The 19,378-nt window shown below is 50.6% G+C and overlaps 1 protein-coding gene across 2 annotated transcripts in view; it reads right to left on the reverse strand.

The window, feature by feature from the left end:
• Nucleotides 1-19,378, reverse strand: part of MIPOL1 (mirror-image polydactyly 1) — a 680,101-nt gene that overhangs the window by 506,894 nt on the left and 153,829 nt on the right. For both annotated transcript variants that reach the window (XR_013600818.1, XM_078659355.1), the window contains exon 4: nucleotides 16,736-16,790. Coding sequence is in view for 1 of the 2 variants with exons in the window: in XM_078659355.1 (XP_078515481.1) it covers nucleotides 16,736-16,754 (19 nt within the window). In the remaining variant the exon portion in view is untranslated. The remainder of the gene's footprint in view (nucleotides 1-16,735; nucleotides 16,791-19,378) is intronic.

Consider the following 19,378-nt stretch of genomic DNA (forward strand, 5'->3'; position numbering starts at 1 on the left):
ACTGCGCGGTTTGGATCCTTCCGATTGAGACGGAGGCCGGCACTGCGAGGATTCTGAACCAGACAACTGGGCGGACATCAATTTCATCCATCGTTCCCGCAGGGACTTCGGCTTCAGCTGCCGGCAGGCGTTGCACTCGTCTGAGTCGTGGTGCTTGCCCAAGCACCACATACAGATGTCTTGTGGATCCGTCGCCGACATCTGCCGCGAACAGGATGCACACGACTTGAAGCCCGCAGGAATCGGCACACTGTTGCAGACACGAAACGGTGACGAGAATGCCTGAAACCAAAACAGGCAAGAGGAACAGCTTCTCCCAGATCCACGTTGGGACGCGGAAAAGAAGAAAACTGACGTCAGTAGGCCGAGGGGGACTTAGATGGCTCCACTGATGTCACATCCGTGGACGACGTCAGGAGCGAGCCAGGCGACGCCGCCCGGCGGTGTGCTGAGGTACTGCTGGGGAAAAAGATTTCCAGATCCAGTCTGATGCCTGCGGATATTCTAAGTTAAGGAATCTGCGGCTAGATGTCTCTATCAAATGGACTTTAATTGATGCATGTGCTAATCCAGATTTTGCCAATAGCAGAATGTAAGAAAGGATATCATTAGATGAGGATCTTAGAGGATGAACATTTGAATCCCGGCACCATATACAGAATCCTTTCCATTTCACTCCATTGAAAGAACATCCCTGCACCCAGATGGGATTTCTAGATGTTGAAATTCACAGTGTTCAGGAGCTATGCCTCTAATTGAAGCGATTTGGGATCTGTATGTAGCACTTGTCTTTGCGACATCGTCAGAAGAGATGGAATGGGATGTAGGAGAATAGTTTGCGTCTCCGTAAGGTGGAGAAGGTCTGTGAACCAATGTTGTCGAGCCACAATGGGGCAAGAGGGGAATCAGTGGAAAAGCATACCATGCCCATGTCATCAAAAATGCATTCCCCCAGGATCCCAGTTGGTGACGCCAACTTGCGGAGTACCAGCATTTTTTGTTCTGTGCTGTCACAGAGAGGTCCACTGTTGTCCTGCCCCATTTTAGAAAAAAAGCCTTGGAGAAGTAGGGAAGCAGCGTTATTGGCCTGTAGTTGCTGACAGTAATGGGGTCTGCCGAAGGTTTTTGTTTTTTAGAAGTGTCATGATCTGCTGCTTGATCCATGTGTATGTTGAAATCTCTGAGAACCTCACAATGGTTGTATTTGGCAGCGATAGGGCGGGACCAAGAGACTGCAAGAATCGGCCTGCTGGTCCCGGTGGACGGTAAATTACTGCGCCAGCCATCGATTGCGGAGCAGACACAGTCAAACGAAAACCGAGGCGCTCCACCATGTGTAAAAACGGCAAATTAAAACTCAGTGCCAACACCCACTGACCTGGAGGTCTCGCAGGAAGGTTTCCCATCCTTCCAGGGAGGCACTGGTGTTGATAACATAAGGAGCCGGCATGCTTCTCAAATAACGCTTCTCCATCGACTAGAAAGTCTAGAATCTTATTTTGAACTTCCAGTCCAAACGAAGTAGCTCGAAGCCATCCTTGACCGAGTAACACTGCTGCCCCCCGAAATCTGAATGCTGTATTTGTGATATCCATCACACAATCTATAACCTTTGTAGATGCTCTTTAGCCCTCGTGGAGAATTTTCTTAACTTCTGGTTTGCTCTCTTCAGGAAGCTGATCCATATACAGCGACGGGTCACACCACATTTGTCTGTCATAACTACCCAGTATGGCAAGGGCTTTAGGTGCACTGACCATCAGAGCTGACATTGATGGCTTTTTGGATTTTCGCTGCTCTGCCTGAGAGATTACCAAATTCAGTTTGGGATAGTACACTAAACAAGCTGCAGCATCTTCTGGGGCCTTGTATTTCTTTTCCAATCTGGATAGCACTGCTGTCGCGGTCGCTGGTGTCCTCATGACCTTGGGTCCTTCCTCCCATACACGACCTATAATGGGGTTAGCCATCACTGATTTCCTAAAGGGCTCTTTAAAATCATATAAAAAAATCAGTCCGTTTGGGAAGCAGTCATTGGCAGATCAAATCTCTTGGCTGCGCTCTCTAACAAGTTATGAAAACCACCAATATCCTCTGGTGACGAGGCAACGGGCACCAGAGAAGGAGGCATGGGAATGAGGTCGTCGTCCCATTCTCTATGCGGATCTCTAAGCTCTCCCTCTTCCTGGTCCTCATCCGTAGTACCCGGATCCTGTTGAGGGACTGATGGAGGTGATTTCTGCAGAGGTTCTGCCAGGATAGTTTGAACCCTCTTTGGAGTAGACAGGATAGAACGTGGAAGAGGAACTAATGACGGTATTTCCTGAGGTAAAGATGTTGGGGGGGAATCTCTTCCTGTAGTCAGCCAACATAAATTGAGGTCTGTTAACAAAGATGAAGGCATGCACATTACCTCCTCCTGATAATCCCAATGGTATTGTTGCTGAGAAATATAGTCTTGAACGTCCCCATATTCCTCCTCAAAATCATCCTCTTGACACTTAACATGGAGCTGGGACGGGTTACTCACGTAGCCAAAGGGCCCATCATCTTCTTGCTCAGAATCCTGCTCTTTCAACAGGACAGAAGGCAAAAGTGGTGTAACCTTGCTGGGTGAGGTAATTTCCAGTATAATTTTCCTTGTTTTAGCTTGCTCTGTTTTTTCCGGTGCTTTTCCCTGGTTTATGGGCCCGTTGACGTGATCGCCAATGACACCATTGTCGGAGAAGCAGCTGCTGGTGGTGACTTAGAAACCGTCAGCGATAGTATAACTGCCGTAGATGTTGTCACTGTTGTCGTCGTTGCAGTCGTCAACATTGCCATTGGCGCTGTTGCTGTCACGGCCGTCGACGTCTTTATCGTTGGGATCGTCATCGGCGCCAACATCTTATTGGACGGTGACAAAGTCTTCCAATATGGAGTCACCAACGCCACGGTCATCGCTGATGCTTTCTTTGACGACAGGCAAACCTCCACCCTCGTCGCCGACGACAGAGATGGTTCCTTCGATGGAGCTTTCGTCTGCAGCTTTTCTTCAAGAGGCACTGAAGAACTTCAGGCACTTCGAAGGAGTGCCTGACTTGAGGGGGTGTATTAGGCGGATCAGAACTCCCCTTTTTTAGTTACTTGTCCCCCAAAGTATGTCCCTTTATCTCCTTTTCATGTTTGTGAGGAGATTGAGAAACTGCGCCCATGCGACCCATGAGAGGTCTTTTTAAGAGCCTTTCCTGGACGCTCACCAGATGAATGGGCATCAGGTGATCTTCCCCACTTATGGGACCTCCTGGATGAAGACGAGGATGCCTCATCACTGTCCTCACTTGAAATCACCTCTTTTCTGGCATTGAGTTTCTGAAGTCATATGAAGGTGCCCCTCGCGATCCCGTAAGATTTTATTAGAAAAGGTACAACATACCTTGCACTCCTTTGCCTTATGGTTGGGATAGAGGCAAAAAATACAGTCTTCATGAGGGTCATCAGTATGAAACCTTTACTTCGAGCAGGTAGCACATGCTCTAAAAAGACCCTTTTTGTCCGTATCAGACCTATTTATGCCAGAATGTTGACAAACTAGCACTGAAGTTGGATCCTGTAGTTGAAGAATGGTGAAGTGAAGCCAAAAAAAATCTAAATTCACTAAATCTGAGAGTCTAAGGTTCTCTCAGGAGTGTCCTAGAGGGTAAAGGGTCCTGATTGGTGCAAGCATTACTTTTGGTCGCTTTTACAAAATGAGAGACAGGTTACAGACTGAATTGGGCCTAGGCCTGGTTTCTGCTTTGTATTTGTTTAGCATTGCTGTAGGAAGGTAGATCCCTGACTATGGTTGCCCCCAACTTTTTGCCTGGTGTTTTGCTGGTTTTCTGACTTAGTTGACCTGGGACCCTGCTATTCGGGGCCCCAGGCCTACTGCTCTCTCTGTAAAATGGATTCCATGTACCTTAGGTACATATCTAAATTGGATACTGAGTCACCTTATCAGTCCCTGTACAGTGTACCTTAGGTACCCAGGGCATAGGTGTACCCAGGGCCTACCAGGGGCTGCAGCATGTATTATGCCACCCCTGGCTGGCCATCCAAATCTGACACAACTGGCTGCTTGACAGCTGGGGCAAGGTGGTGTAATCACCCTTTGCTTTAGATATAGTATACCTATATCTAACCCTAAAATGGACACACAGATCTCCTATCAGTCACTCCTATGGCAGGCCTTAACAATCCTGAAGGCAGAGTGCTTGGAATCGTGTGAGATGGTGCTCTGGCATGAGCTGAGCCTGTCTGCGGCTTTCGGGATCCATCCCTTAGCCGTTTCCATGATATCGCATACCATATACTCTTAAGTGCATTATAATCCTCGCGGTTAAATGCCAACTCTGGTATCGCTTTATCAAAACATGTCGAGTAAGGTGTCATACGAATTGGAATACTAACCCCTCGCCAATTCTGGCGACGGGGTTAGCATTCCACCCTTCTAGAGGGACACGACATGTATGTAACCCCTAACCCCGGTTAAAGTCAAACAGAGCCTCAGCTCCACAAAATGGATGCTGCCACCGAGACACAAGTCTGCCCTCCTGCTGCTGGGAGTCCTCCCAGAGCAGGAGATAAGGACAAAGGGTTTCCTGCCAGGGGCGGTGCCAGCACCGTCCCAGACAGGGTTTTGTGTATTGTAGGTAGGCAGGGCTTTAGAGGAAGGTGACTGCACGTGGCACCCCGGTGCTCACTGTGCATAGGCTGGCTGGAACCAGTTCCAGGGTCACTCCAGACCCTGTGCTGGGGAAAAGCCCGCCAAGGAAGTGGGTGTAACCACCCCCCTCCTAGTCCCACCCCTAGGGCAGGACTTAGTCGCGTGCCAGCCCCTTTTTACAGGATAAAGGTAGGAACTGGCCCCCTTCCAAATCAGATCATCTTTGAATCCTGAAACTACTTTCCACGAAAGGAACTCAAGACTTCTTCTTAAGATTTCTCCCTTGTGACTAAGGAGTAGTCACCCTGCATCCGCAGGCACCATCTTAAAGAAAACTGCGGTCTGCTGCAAGTCTCTCCTCCGGATCAAGACTGCCCAGCTCGACGAGAACCGGCTTCCCTGGCACCTCTGACCTCTACCTACATCATCAGTCACGCTGAGATTCGTGGGTGTGACGAGACCTCGAGGGACCGGCCATCTTCAAGACTGCACGACTTCTGCACAGCAAGCCCGCCGAGTAATTTCCTGGTGAGTGATTTGGGGTCCGAGAAGCCCCGACCCTGAGCAGCTCCAGCACCGAAGTGCAGCCTCCCAGCATCTCCACGATCTGCGTGGGGCCCTTCTGCTTTTTGCTGCTCACCGCGTTGTTTGGCTACTAGCCCGCTGGCTTGTGGCCTTCTGAACGACGCCCGACGACATCACTGCTGCTAGTCTGGTTGCTCCAGACTGGCCCTTGCTTCCCTCCATCGGAGAAGTACCCTGGACCCTCCTGGTCCGGCTAAGACGCCATTTTAGGTCCACCGCGTGGGCCTTGCATTTGCCAAGACTTGTTGCCCAATCCTGGGTTCAGCGACGTCGACAGCAAGAACCTTCGTGGGACAGCTCGCACCTCCATCCTGGTCGCCGACAACGCCTCCTGGTCCGAGAGACTGCAGAGCCCAGCAGCGCCCACTCACCTGACTGCGGTGACTTCGCCCGGTGCCATCCTGGTGCCCACTTAATCACTGGCTAGTGATTCAAGAACTTGGTCCCCTCTGCTTTCAGGTTTTCTTCTTCCTTGATCCAGGCTTGGATCCATCGAACTTTCCTTCACTGGTCGCCTGCCAGCAACTTCTTCCTTCCAGGCTCCTGGTCCGGCAACGAGATCCCCGACGTCTTTTCAGACCTATGCAGCTGCAGCCCCTGGGCTAGGTAACTTCGGCACTTCGGTGTCCCAGCATAGCCTCACTATCCTAGGGTCAGGATCCACTGTCGTTTTCTTCCTACCAGGTCGGGTTCGCCCACGAACACTAACTTTGCCTTTACTAGCCTCCATAGACTTTGTCCCGCATCCCGCGTGAGAGTGCACACTCTGCACCCGAGTCCCCTGGGTCTCCTAGTAGTAATCTAACGATTCCCTAGTCCAGTCCTAGCGATTCCAAAGCCTATTAGAACTGTTACTTACCTGCTAGTAATTCGCATTCCACTTTTAAAGTATATGGTTTTTCGTGCCCCTCGGGCATTTGTGTATAACGTGCTAACTTAAGTATTTTCGTAAGAGTTTTGTTGTGTGCCTAGCACCCTGTCCTCATAAAGAGTACAGGGTTGTTGTGATTCTAATAAATACACTGTTTATTTTCATAACACTTGTGTGGTGTCCTTTCACTGGGTGTTCAAGGGGTAATGTGATGGTAAAACAGCTGGCTTAACACGCCCTCTAGAGTCTTAGCCTTAGACTGCTCGTATCCATGCTACTAGGATAGCTGGTCTATAAGGTTGACTTACAACCAATCATCAATAAGGGTTGTTTGGACTGATATATAGTGATCACTAGAATAGTGAACACTGCACATCAGGCCAACTTCTCACATTGGTGAGCAGCGGTTGGGATTTGAGCTTGCTGTTGTTTTACCACACATGCCCTAAGAATATCTTGTGAAAGATCACATAAGTACTAAAGGTACATATAACTTAGCTTAGAATACTCTGAGTTCTACTGAACCAGCTGTTGTAGCTCCTAGGGCCTAGCACACCCTAAACTACAACTCTAGCAAGGGATCAGTAGGCAAACACATAGTGTAGGTAAGTGCACCACTTACACCTCACTAGAAAAGCATGTCTACCCAGGGAGATTCTACTGAGACTCCCCTGGTCAGTGTTGACCCTCCACAGGTCACTTCAAGATATGCAGCTCTCAGTTTCCAGGAGATGAGACAAATCTGTGTCTCCAGAAAACTGAAGCAGGGGTCTAACCCCACCATTCCCTTTCTGATAGGTCTCTTAGAGACATATGATGCCAGAAAGCTTTCTCAGTTACATGAGAACATGCCAGCCTTAGAGGGAACCTCTGGGGATCCAGATCTCCCCAACATTGCTACTGCAGTTGAGGAGGAGGATCAAGAGGAACTCTCTGGGGATGAGGTAGACAAAGGTCTTGAGGTAGTCAGAAGGCTAACCAGGGCCAACTTAGACTTACTTGGGCTAGGATCTGGGGGACCCCCAGTACTAACCCGAAGTGGGCCTAACCTTGGAGTTAGGAGAGATAGATCTCTTTCTAGGGACTCCAACAGATCTCTGCACTCTAATGCCTCTTCTCAGGGGAGAAGGAATCCTCCACAGAGGAGATTTACTTCCCCTCAGAGAAAAGAGCATGAAGCTAGAATGAGACAAGCTGAACTGAGGATTGAAAGGGAAGAACTTGCCCTGGCCAAAGAGAAGCTTGCCTTTGCTAGAGAGCAGCAGATGAGTGGGCTAGCTCCCACTGGTGGCAGCAATCTCCCAAGAGATAGAGAGAAGGGTTTAGATACTAAACACCTGACTAAAATAGTGCCCCCCTTTAAGCAAGGGGATGACATCCAGAAATGGATGGCTGCTCTGGAGAGGGCCTGCACTGTGCAGGGCATTCCCCAGAGTCAGTGGGCAGCTATACTGTGGCTCTCCTTTGATGGTAAAGGTAGAGATAAGCTCCTCACTACAAGAGTGGAGGATGCTAACAATTACCAGGTCCTGAAAAATGCACTGGTTGATGGGTTTGGTTTAACCACTGAGCAGTACAGGTTGCTGTTCAGAGACACCCAGAAAACTCAGTCTCAGGACTGGTCTGACTTTGTTGATTGTGCCACTAAGGCTTTGGAAGGCTGGCTACTGGGTAGTAAGGTTACTGATTTCAAAGGATTGTATAATCTAATTATGAGAGAGCAAGTCTTAAATAATTGTCAGAACCAGTTATTACACCAGCACCTGGTAGACTCTGATCTGACCTCTCCACAAGAATTGGGTAAGAGGGCAGACAAATGGGTCAGAACCAGGATTAGGCCCAAGAACCAAGGTGGTGACCAGAAAAAGGAATCAACCAAGCCTCAAGAGAAGGGTGGGAATAAATCTTCAGATCAAACCACACCAGGGCCCCAAAAATCCTCTGAGGGGGGTGGGTCCCAGAATCCTTCCAATAACCAGAAGAAACCTTATTGTTATCCCTGTAAACAGGTGGGTCATTTAAAAACTGACAGCAGTTGCCCAAATAATAACAATAAGGAAAACATACCCCCAAGTAACATTCCCAAACCTCCTGTTACTACTAGTAGTAATCCCCCAGGTGGTGGGAGTGCCCCCAAGAATTTGGGTGCATTTACTTTGGGAGTTCCTGGGGACTCTGGCCTAACCAGGTCCCCAAACTTAGATACTCTTGTCTGTGAGACTGGCATGGGGTTTGCCAACTTCACAACTTGTCCCAACACTTTGAGCAAGTACAGACAGGAGCCCCTCATCAATGGTATACAAGTTGAGGCCTATAGAGATACAGGGGCTAGCATCACTATGGTGACTGAGAGTCTAGTCCCCTCAAGGCAACTTTTACCTGGTGCCACATACCAGGTAACCAATATTGATGGAGTACAGAGAGATCATCCCATGGCAGTGGTCAATCTCAGCTGGGGAGGTGTCACTGGCCACAAGAGATTGGCAGTGTCACCAAACTTGCCTGTAGATTGCCTACTGGGGAATGATTTAGAGCTCTCAGCCTGGGCTGAAGTTGAGCAAGAAACCCATTCTAAAATGGTAAACATCCATGGTAAGGTTAGTGGGGCAGTGGTAGCCACAGCCCCAGTCCAAGATGTCCTCCCTGAACAGGTCAGGAGGGTTGTGCCAGTCACAACCCCATCTCAGACAACTTCCTTCCCAGAACAGGTTGTCAAGGCTGTAATGGTCACAGCCCACACCCAAACTGAGCCCCCTCCTGAAAAGGTTGGGAGAGTTGTGATGGCCACAGCTCAAACTCAGACAGATGATAGTGTTGTGAAGCCTGAAACTATGGATCACTCCACTCAGACAGAGAGCATTGAGGAGGAAGAGAAATCTCCCTCCCACCAGACTTTAGGAAAAGATCAGCCTCCTCAGGGAACTGATCTGACCCCTTGTGAAGAAACTGCCACAGAGGTAGTCAGGCCTAGCCTGGCAGAACCCCTGATGTCAGTGGACCCTTCCAAGGTGGGACCCAGTCTGGAGCAGGTAACCTGCCCCTCTCTACCCTGCCTCAGTCAGCCCAGGGCTGTAGAGGTCAGGGAGGCCAGTGTTGGACCCCAAGGGGCCCCCTGTCCAAAAGAATTTCCCAATCAGCAGATTAAGGGCACTGAAGCTAGTAGTCCTAGCCAAGTGAAAATAAAACATACTCCTGAGGGATCCCCCTTAAAATTAGTTAGGGGCCTCCCACAGATGGACACTGTTGGGCACAGCCAAACTTGGGACCTGAGGGCCCCAGACCTGACCTGTCCCTCCAGTAAGCCAAACAGAGGGACCCAACCTCCAGCTGTAGGTAGCCAGAGGTTGACCCTGAGAGCCCAAAACAACTCAGTCTTGGAAAGAAAGGCCTATATGGTGGAAAATGATTGGAGGAAGCTGAGCCAAAAATTAGTGGAGCCTCACTTCAGTACTCCATTTCAGCACCAGCTTTTTCCTTTGCCAAAACACACCACAGGTAGAGATTCCCTATGGTGGAGACCCTCAGACACCCTTAGGGTGAGGGATTGCTTAGTGGACCATGAGATACGGGGTAACCATGCCAGTGCTGGTACTTCCTTATATGGCCACTCAGGCAATATAGGCTTACCTGGCAAGGCTAGCCTTATCTCCTTTCGTTTGGGGGGGGGTTATGTAGGAAGGTAGATCCCTGACTATGGTTGCCCCCAACTTTTTGCCTGGTGTTTTGCTGGTTTTCTGACTTAGTTGACCTGGGACCCTGCTATTCGGGGCCCCAGGCCTACTGCTCTCTCTGTAAAATGGATTCCATGTACCTTAGGTACATATCTAAATTGGATACTGAGTCACCTTATCAGTCCCTGTACAGTGTACCTTAGGTACCCAGGGCATAGGTGTACCCAGGGCCTACCAGGGGCTGCAGCATGTATTATGCCACCCCTGGCTGGCCATCCAAATCTGACACAACTGGCTGCTTGACAGCTGGGGCAAGGTGGTGTAATCACCCTTTGCTTTAGATATAGTATACCTATATCTAACCCTAAAATGGACACACAGATCTCCTATCAGTCACTCCTATGGCAGGCCTTAACAATCCTGAAGGCAGAGTGCTTGGAATCGTGTGAGATGGTGCTCTGGCATGAGCTGAGCCTGTCTGCGGCTTTCGGGATCCATCCCTTAGCCGTTTCCATGATATCGCATACCATATACTCTTAAGTGCATTATAATCCTCGCGGTTAAATGCCAACTCTGGTATCGCTTTATCAAAACATGTCGAGTAAGGTGTCATACGAATTGGAATACTAACCCCTCGCCAATTCTGGCGACGGGGTTAGCATTCCACCCTTCTAGAGGGACACGACATGTATGTAACCCCTAACCCCGGTTAAAGTCAAACAGAGCCTCAGCTCCACAAAATGGATGCTGCCACCGAGACACAAGTCTGCCCTCCTGCTGCTGGGAGTCCTCCCAGAGCAGGAGATAAGGACAAAGGGTTTCCTGCCAGGGGCGGTGCCAGCACCGTCCCAGACAGGGTTTTGTGTATTGTAGGTAGGCAGGGCTTTAGAGGAAGGTGACTGCACGTGGCACCCCGGTGCTCACTGTGCATAGGCTGGCTGGAACCAGTTCCAGGGTCACTCCAGACCCTGTGCTGGGGAAAAGCCCGCCAAGGAAGTGGGTGTAACCACCCCCCTCCTAGTCCCACCCCTAGGGCAGGACTTAGTCGCGTGCCAGCCCCTTTTTACAGGATAAAGGTAGGAACTGGCCCCCTTCCAAATCAGATCATCTTTGAATCCTGAAACTACTTTCCACGAAAGGAACTCAATACTTCTTCTTAAGATTTCTCCCTTGTGACTAAGGAGTAGTCACCCTGCATCCGCAGGCACCATCTTAAAGAACACTGCGGTCTGCTGCAAGTCTCTCCTCCGGATCAAGACTGCCCAGCTCGACGAGAACCGGCTTCCCTGGCACCTCTGACCTCTACCTACATCATCAGTCACGCTGAGATTCGTGGGTGTGACGAGACCTCGAGGGACCGGCCATCTTCAAGACTGCACGACTTCTGCACAGCAAGCCCACCGATTAATTTCCTGGTGAGTGCTTTGGGGTCCGAGAAGCCCCGACCCTGAGCAGCTCCAGCACCGAAGTGCAGCCTCCCAGCATCTCCACGATCTGCGTGGGGCCCTTCTGCTTTTTGCTGCTCACCGCGTTGTTTGGCTACTAGCCCGCTGGCTTGTGGCCTTCTGAACGACGCCCGACGACATCACTGCTGCTAGTCTGGTTGCTCCAGACTGGCCCTTGCTTCCCTCCATCGGAGAAGTACCCTGGACCCTCCTGGTCCGGCTAAGACGCCATTTTAGGTCCACCGCGTGGGCCTTGCATTTGCCAAGACTTGTTGCCCAATCCTGGGTTCAGCGACGTCGACAGCAAGAACCTTCGTGGGACAGCTCGCACCTCCATCCTGGTCGCCGACAACGCCTCCTGGTCCGAGAGACTGCAGAGCCCAGCAGCGCCCACTCACCTGACTGCGGTGACTTCGCCCGGTGCCATCCTGGTGCCCACTTAATCACTGGCTAGTGATTCAAGAACTTGGTCCCCTCTGCTTTCAGGTTTTCTTCTTCCTTGATCCAGGCTTGGATCCATCGAACTTTCCTTCACTGGTCGCCTGCCAGCAACTTCTTCCTTCCAGGCTCCTGGTCCGGCAACGAGATCCCCGACGTCTTTTCAGACCTATGCAGCTGCAGCCCCTGGGCTAGGTAACTTCGGCACTTCGGTGTCCCAGCATAGCCTCACTATCCTAGGGTCAGGATCCACTGTCGTTTTCTTCCTACCAGGTCGGGTTCGCCCACGAACACTAACTTTGCCTTTACTAGCCTCCATAGACTTTGTCCCGCATCCCGCGTGAGAGTGCACACTCTGCACCCGAGTCCCCTGGGTCTCCTAGTAGTAATCTAACGATTCCCTAGTCCAGTCCTAGCGATTCCAAAGCCTATTAGAACTGTTACTTACCTGCTAGTAATTCGCATTCCACTTTTAGAGTATATGGTTTTTCGTGCCCCTCGGGCATTTGTGTATAACGTGCTAACTTAAGTATTTTCGTAAGAGTTTTGTTGTGTGCCTAGCACCCTGTCCTCATAAAGAGTACAGGGTTGTTGTGATTCTAATAAATACACTGTTTATTTTCATAACACTTGTGTGGTGTCCTTTCACTGGGTGTTCAAGGGGTAATGTGATGGTAAAACAGCTGGCTTAACACGCCCTCTAGAGTCTTAGCCTTAGACTGCTCGTATCCATGCTACTAGGATAGCTGGTCTATAAGGTTGACTTACAACCAATCATCAATAAGGGTTGTTTGGACTGATATATAGTGATCACTAGAATAGTGAACACTGCACATCAGGCCAACTTCTCACAATTGCTTTTTCGATGTACCGGGGACTCCCATCTGGACGACGGGGAATGATTCAAGCACGTGAATCTATGAAAGTTCCAATACTGGAGTAATACGGGCTGGACAAAAGAGCATGGCTTACCTAGAAGCCTCTTCTCCATGTACAACAGAAACTTAAGTCTTACCATTCCAGCTACCACTTACAGAGGGCAATGCTTGGGAAGAATCCCTGGCTAACAAAGTCTTCGCGGACTTTCTATGGGGACCCTTGATGTCATCCTCCTCACGTGGGTGTCTGTATCTCCACTCTCCAGCTACAGAGATTGTTAGACCTGGCACCTTGGCGTGAGTTTCCCTTCCACTTTTTGCTGATGTGCCTCAGATGTTTTTGCTGGTGTCCGCTGCTCAGGGCGCTGCGCCACGGCCAATCCGTGCCGCAGTGCCAGTGCTCCCTATGTAAAGTGTAACTGTGATTGATGTTCATGATTGGTTGATTGGATTTACTGTAAGTCCCCAGTAAAGTGCACCAGGAGTGCCAGGGCTTGTAAATGCCAATGCTGCTAGTGGGCCTGCAGCGCTGGTTGCGCCACCCACAGAAGCAGCCTTTTAAAATGTGTCTAGGGTCTGCCACTGCAGAACCTGCGCGCAGTCTGGTACTGTCATGCTGGCTGGGCAAGTGCACACACTTGCCAGCCCCTAAACCTTCCATTAACTTCATATTAGTCACCCCTATGGTAGGCCCAAGGGCAGGGTGCATTGTAAGTGTAAGGTAGGACATGCTCTGATGAGTGTGGCATGTCCTAATAGTGAATTACAGCCAAATTCGTTTTTCACTATTGTAAGGCTACCTGTTCTCTTAGGCCAAGATGGGCTGCTGGAATTATTACACTCTATAATCCCAGCAGGCTCAGGGAACATGGTAGAAATTAAAGTTTAGTATGCCTGAGCTCAGAATAATAAAATACTTCTTTTAGTAAAGTTTATTTTAATATCCTGTGTTTGCAAATGCTACTTTTAGAAAGTTAGCATTTGCTTGCCTGACCATTTCAGCCCGCCTCTGCTTGGATGTGTATCTGACTGTCTGGGTTATGTGAGTGACAGGGCTGGGGATGACAGGTGGTGAATGCCAGGATTACACCAGGATGGGTGGGAGGAGTGCCCCTGGACTCTGAATAGGGCTGTGCTCTGCCACCACAATGCTGGCTCCGCCCCCTGGGGAGCGACTGATGGCTCAGCCGACACCTGGCCCAGGAAGGGTGAAGGACTGTCAACAAGGCACTCCTGGCTGCCCCTGTCCTCACAATGCTGGCTCCACCTCCTGTGGAGTGTCTGATGTGCCTGCCCCTCACACTGAAAGCAGAAGCCAGAGTACACCCAACAAAGTGCTCAGAGACTGAATGAAGTTATGCAGAGGCCCCCCTGGCCTGTGAGAACAAAGAAAATGCTGTATAAAAGTAGGAGCCCTGCTACTTGTAAATCAGAATCCTGTTTTCCACAAAGAACCTCTGCCCAACTAGAAGGAGAAGACGACGCTGGAAGGATTGGCCTGCTGATTGCCTTGCTGAGGAAGGAGAGGAAAAGACTTGATGAAAAGACTTTGCTGACTTGTGCTAGAAACTTTCTCCAAGTGCTTGTCTGAGCTTGCCCCCTGACCTGAGCCACAGGACCATCTGGCTCAACCTGCTCTCTGCCGGTGAATTGAAAGGACTTCTGCCTCGCCGGAGCCGTGACCTTTGGTGCCCCCAGCCCCTCCTCGAGGCCGTGATCGAACTGTGTCTGCCCGTCCCCGCCGAGGGAGAGCCCCGCTCCGCCGAGCCGCTCTCCCCCCGCTGAGGGAGATCGCTGCAGCACCGCCGTTGGAGGCTCGCTAGTGCACCCCCCCCACGCTCCCGCCTGACGTCCACACCAGACCCAGAGGCCAGACTCCTTGAAGCTCAGGAGCCCCGGACGCTGCGCCACCCTTCACTAAAGAGCCGCTGTGCGCCCGCACCCGCCTTCACAAAGATTGACCTCCCAAGGTACGTCGCAGCGCCAACGGGCTCGGGGCCCGCAACGTTCTTATTTCCCCGTGACCAAATTGACATCACCTGTGCACCTCGTAGCCTGACAAGAGAACTGTACCCTTTGCCTTCAGTGCGCGCTGTGAGTTCGCCAGTGCGCTGTGAGATCCTTCTCCCCCCGCCGTACGAGCCGCACCAGCTGGGAGCGGCTCGCACCATTGCTTTCATCAGCTAGGAGCGGTACTCGTCGTACCCGTGCCGACGCCAGATGCGTAAGACGTGGTAGGGTGTCGCTCGTTCGCACTGGGAGAAGCGCACAGGAGCGCTACGAAGCGGCTAGCAAGCCCCAAAAAGGTATCAAGGAGCTAAGGACAGTTCTAGGAGTCAAAGAGACTAAGAAGAACATTTTTGAACTGTAACTGAGAAGAAACGCTTGCCTATTTACAATCTTGTGGCCCAACTAAAACGTTATTATTGGTCTTGTGATAAGTCTTAACTGCTCAGATATATTTTTACATAAAGAGAACGTATTTTTATATATCTACAGCCTGGTGTCCATTTGTGGGGGGATTGGTATTTTTACTGTGTGTGTTATTACAAATGCTTAACTCAGAAACGCCTGAAGAATAGCCTTGGCTGCTCACGTCACGCACCTAGAGGGTGAGCAAGGGTAATTCTAAGGGGTCATCCTTCGACCTGACTTAGAGGAGAGGGTCCCTGCTTGTCACAAGTGAATACTTGCGCCAACCAGAGACCCCCAATTCTAACAGAGATGCAGCCATGCACGCACACATCCGGTGCCAGAGTAAACCAGGGGGGTCAGAAATGGATCTAACTGGTTTAAGTCCTCAGACTCGTTCACATGAAGAGTCCTAACACTCTACATGTGCTGACAGCATTCTGCACATACGTTCCACGTTCATAAAGGACACCAGGGCAAGGTTCTTGGTTTTCACAGAACTGAGGAACTTTGAATGAGAAGGACCCGAGGAAAGCACTCTCGGCGACACAGATCAAAAGGTCGAGTCGACTAGAAGATCACAAAGTATGGTACGCTGCCCTCACCGACAGACAGGGACAGCAGCTCTGGGTACGCTCGGAGGGTATGCTGGGTGCACCTTTACACGGCGCGCTGCCATCCCAGCCTGATGTACTAAACACAGGACAGGGGAGGGCAGCCCTGGCTTTGCTCTGAGAGAACGGTGGTGCGCTTTCACAAGATATGCTGCCATCAGCGACTTACGTGCCAAACCCAAGATTGGGACAGCAGGCCTTGGCCTCCTCGGAGGGTATGTAGGGGGACTGAGTTGGGTAGAATGAGGGTCCGTGGGACATGAACAGAGCCCCCTCCCTCCCCTCATTGTGTTTCTTACATATAATACTGGAGCTGGGTAGAATTAGGGTTGGGCGTAGTTCGCAAAGTAGTGCCATGCGTAGCTACGCGAAGTGCACTACGCAAGCTATGCAAAGTGCACTACTTGAACTGCGTAGTACCCTGTTTGCACCGTGCAAGATGTTGTTTTCAATGATTGCACAGTGCGGACAAGCATCCGGCACTGTGCAATCATTGAAAACGGCATCTTGAACGGTGCGAGCTGTAGTTTTCTGCAGCTCGAGGAGATTTTTACTCGCGCGGCAGCTTTCTCAACACGGACTGGTAGTTTCTCTTAGCGAGCGGTCGAGAGCATACGTGACCACTCGCAATGAGAAACCGGACCTCCCTGCGTTGAGAATCTTGCCGGGAGGTTTATTTTCCACGCTTGCGATCTGCAACTTGATGTTGCTGATCGCGAACGAGGAAAAAGTCTCGCCGGCATGTCATTTTGCTTGCTCGCGGTCGCCAATTTGATGTTGAGGATCGCGAGCAAGCAAAAAATTACCGCCGCGCGTGTTTGCACTGTGCTACTTGCAGTTCGCGTAGTACGAAGTAGCGCAAACTTCGCAAACTACGCGAGCGTAGCGCTTTTCCCAGGGTTAGGTAGAATGAGGGTCCGTGGGACATGAACAGCGCCCCCTGCTGCCGAGGCAATGCCAGAAGCTCTGGTGACTCTTGTGGGGTCAGATGTTGAACACTGTACTCATTTTTTGGGCTGAATTTGAGTGACAGTCTCTATAGAGCGGTGATAGTGTCTTTAGTGCAGAGAACGCTCTGTGCGTGACAGCGTGCGTGACATGTAACGGGTATAACATGCAATAAGAAAGACAGCAGACCTTCTGAGGGGGCGTCCATCCTTCCGGCTCAGCGTCCTGGCTCTCGGCTCACGAGCTGAAACAAAGACAACAGGTGTGAGGACAGATCACCCGGACCTGGGGTCACTGCAGGCCAGCAGACAAAGGTGCCTAGAAACACACCATTGCGACGCTCCCAGCCGGGTGCGCTGGGATTCCAGGCTGGCATCAGCGAGGCTGCAGCATCCTCTGGAGTGAGAGTGGACCGGGCAGGTCAGAGGTCACCCACCTCTGCTCAGGTGCTGGGGGATGCCCACACTGCCCTGGCACGGAGAGGGTGGCCAGAGGTATCACCGCCTGGGGCACCCCTGGGCACCCCCTCTTCATGGGGCAAAGGGATGCTGAAGGGCATCTGGCACAGCCCCTGGTGAGCCCAGCTTCACCTCTTTGACCCTTGGGTCGCCTTTGCATCCAACACAGCGAGGGTTCATGAGGGGCAGGAAATGATGCGGGTCTTACCCCCCACCCCCTCCCCACCCACACAGGTGCCAACGGGGGCCTCAGCACCTGCCCGGGGTGGCCTCTTCCATTCTCCATGCCTTCTATCTTTCATTGCTCTCAAAGAACAAACATTACAGCAAAACCAGACGTACTCTTCATAACTGAATCATGGTTGGGAGGTGACATGGCTCCAGTCCTGCATGAAGCCGCCCTCTCGGCTATCAAACCATCACCCAAAATCGGAAAGGCGAAAAAGGAGGGGGTCTGGCTCTTTTTATTTTTTATATTTGAGCATAAAAAACAACACAAACTCTCCAATATCATATTATAAATAGACAACAAGAAAAATGAGGTTCATAGTCCATGTGTACATGATAAATGTGGTACGCAAAATATACAACAAAAACAAGTTAAATAACCAATAGAATATTGAGTCACGAATTTAAAATGTACAGTAATAAAAAGCGCAAATTCATAACTCATTTGAGATGGTGCGCAGTACCAGCATTCTAAAGAGCAGCTCCATGATGACCTGCGTTCCCCACCTTCATGCCCCACGAGATTACAGACTTTCCTTTGGAAAAGTGATACTGGATGAACAATTTAACTCTCTCCTGTGAACTATCCTCCTTTTAACTATTACAGCACCATCCGAGGTCAGGTATTGTGGGAATAAAAATGTATACAAAAGATCATCAAAGTAAATCGCACAGTATCATTTGTACGCGTGGTGGCAGCAAAGCCCTCCCATGTCCTCTCAAATCTTGCCTCATCGCGTCGGCCTCATCGCGTCGCCCTCATCGCGTCGGCCTCTTCGCGTCGGCCTCTTCGCGTCGGCCTCTTCGCGTCGGCCTCTTCGCGTCGGCCTCTTCGCGTCGGCCTCTTCGCGTCGGCCTCATCGCGTCGGCCTCATCGCGTCGGCCTCATCGCGTCGGCCTCATCGCGTCGGCCTCTACGCGTCGGCCTCTACGCGTCGGCCTCTACGCGTCGGCCTCTACGCGTCGGCCTCTACGCGTCGGCCTCTACGCGTCGGCCTCTACGCGTCGGCCTCTACGCGTCGGCCTCTTCGCGTCGGCCTCTTCGCGTCGGCCTCTTCGCGTCGGCCTCATCGCGTCGGCCTCATCGCGTCTCTCGGTCCTCCTCAACTTCAAGAACCTTTGAGCTATTGGAGGGATTTTCTGAGACCTCTCGTTCTGGAATATTAAAGATCTGGCTACTGCGATGGCTACAAAGACAAAGCATTGCTTCTAAAATGAGAGCTTTCCATCTCCATAGGAGAAACCAAACAACGCCAACGATGCACATGGAAGGATAACTCTTGACAGACATTTACTAACAAACCTGAACCCCTCCTCCCAGAAGCACTGTAATCTCGGCAAGTAAAGGATATGTGTGTCCAATCCCCGCCTCTGGCAGATTACATCTAAAGCAGTCAGTCGGTGTCGTAGGAAACCATTTGTGGAGTCTGGAAGAGTTTAATATGCCACTCATCTGGAGAGGAAGGACATTCTTTAAAAATTGTCTGCCTTCAACACCCTGTGGCCAAACTCACAGTAGCCATTCCAGGCAATTAAACCAACAATTGGTTTCCTGGGCAATTTTTGGGAGCATTGCTTCAATAAGATTCTTACTCGTCTCCTGGCGTATTAGCCTATACCAATTGCCAATACCAGCTAAATTTACCTCAAAGGCTGCTTTTAAAATAAATCTAACACTCGCTGATTCCTCTGTAGTTGGTTAATAGGAAGCATGTAATGTGCCAAAGACTGCGGCTCTGAGCTTCAAACTGTTTTGTAAAACCATCCCACGTCATCAAATTGGCCCGATGTAAAAGTCCCCTAGTTTATAAAAACCTACCACGATGAAGGGCTGGACCCCTTTTGAGAGCGCTTGAGGCCCCGTATCTCACAGTCGTGTAAAGAGGAATATGCGCGGCATCATGGGATGTCCGCTGATAGCGCTTAGATACCCCTGGGTGATAACGCGCTCTACAAGTGCCTAATAACATAACATAACATGGGATGTTGTGCTTCTCATTGAGCCGCTGCATGCGGCTAAATAATGCGCTCACTACTACCCCTTGTATCTTGTCTTTTTTGGTAGCTTTGCGAAGCGCAAGAATTCTGGTGACTTGATTGCACTCTCCATTAACATGAGATCAAACAGAAAATGATCGAAGTTGGA

The sequence above is a fragment of the Lissotriton helveticus genome, chromosome 9 (assembly GCF_964261635.1).
Source record: "Lissotriton helveticus chromosome 9, aLisHel1.1, whole genome shotgun sequence".
Classification (NCBI taxonomy): domain Eukaryota; kingdom Metazoa; phylum Chordata; class Amphibia; order Caudata; family Salamandridae; genus Lissotriton; species Lissotriton helveticus.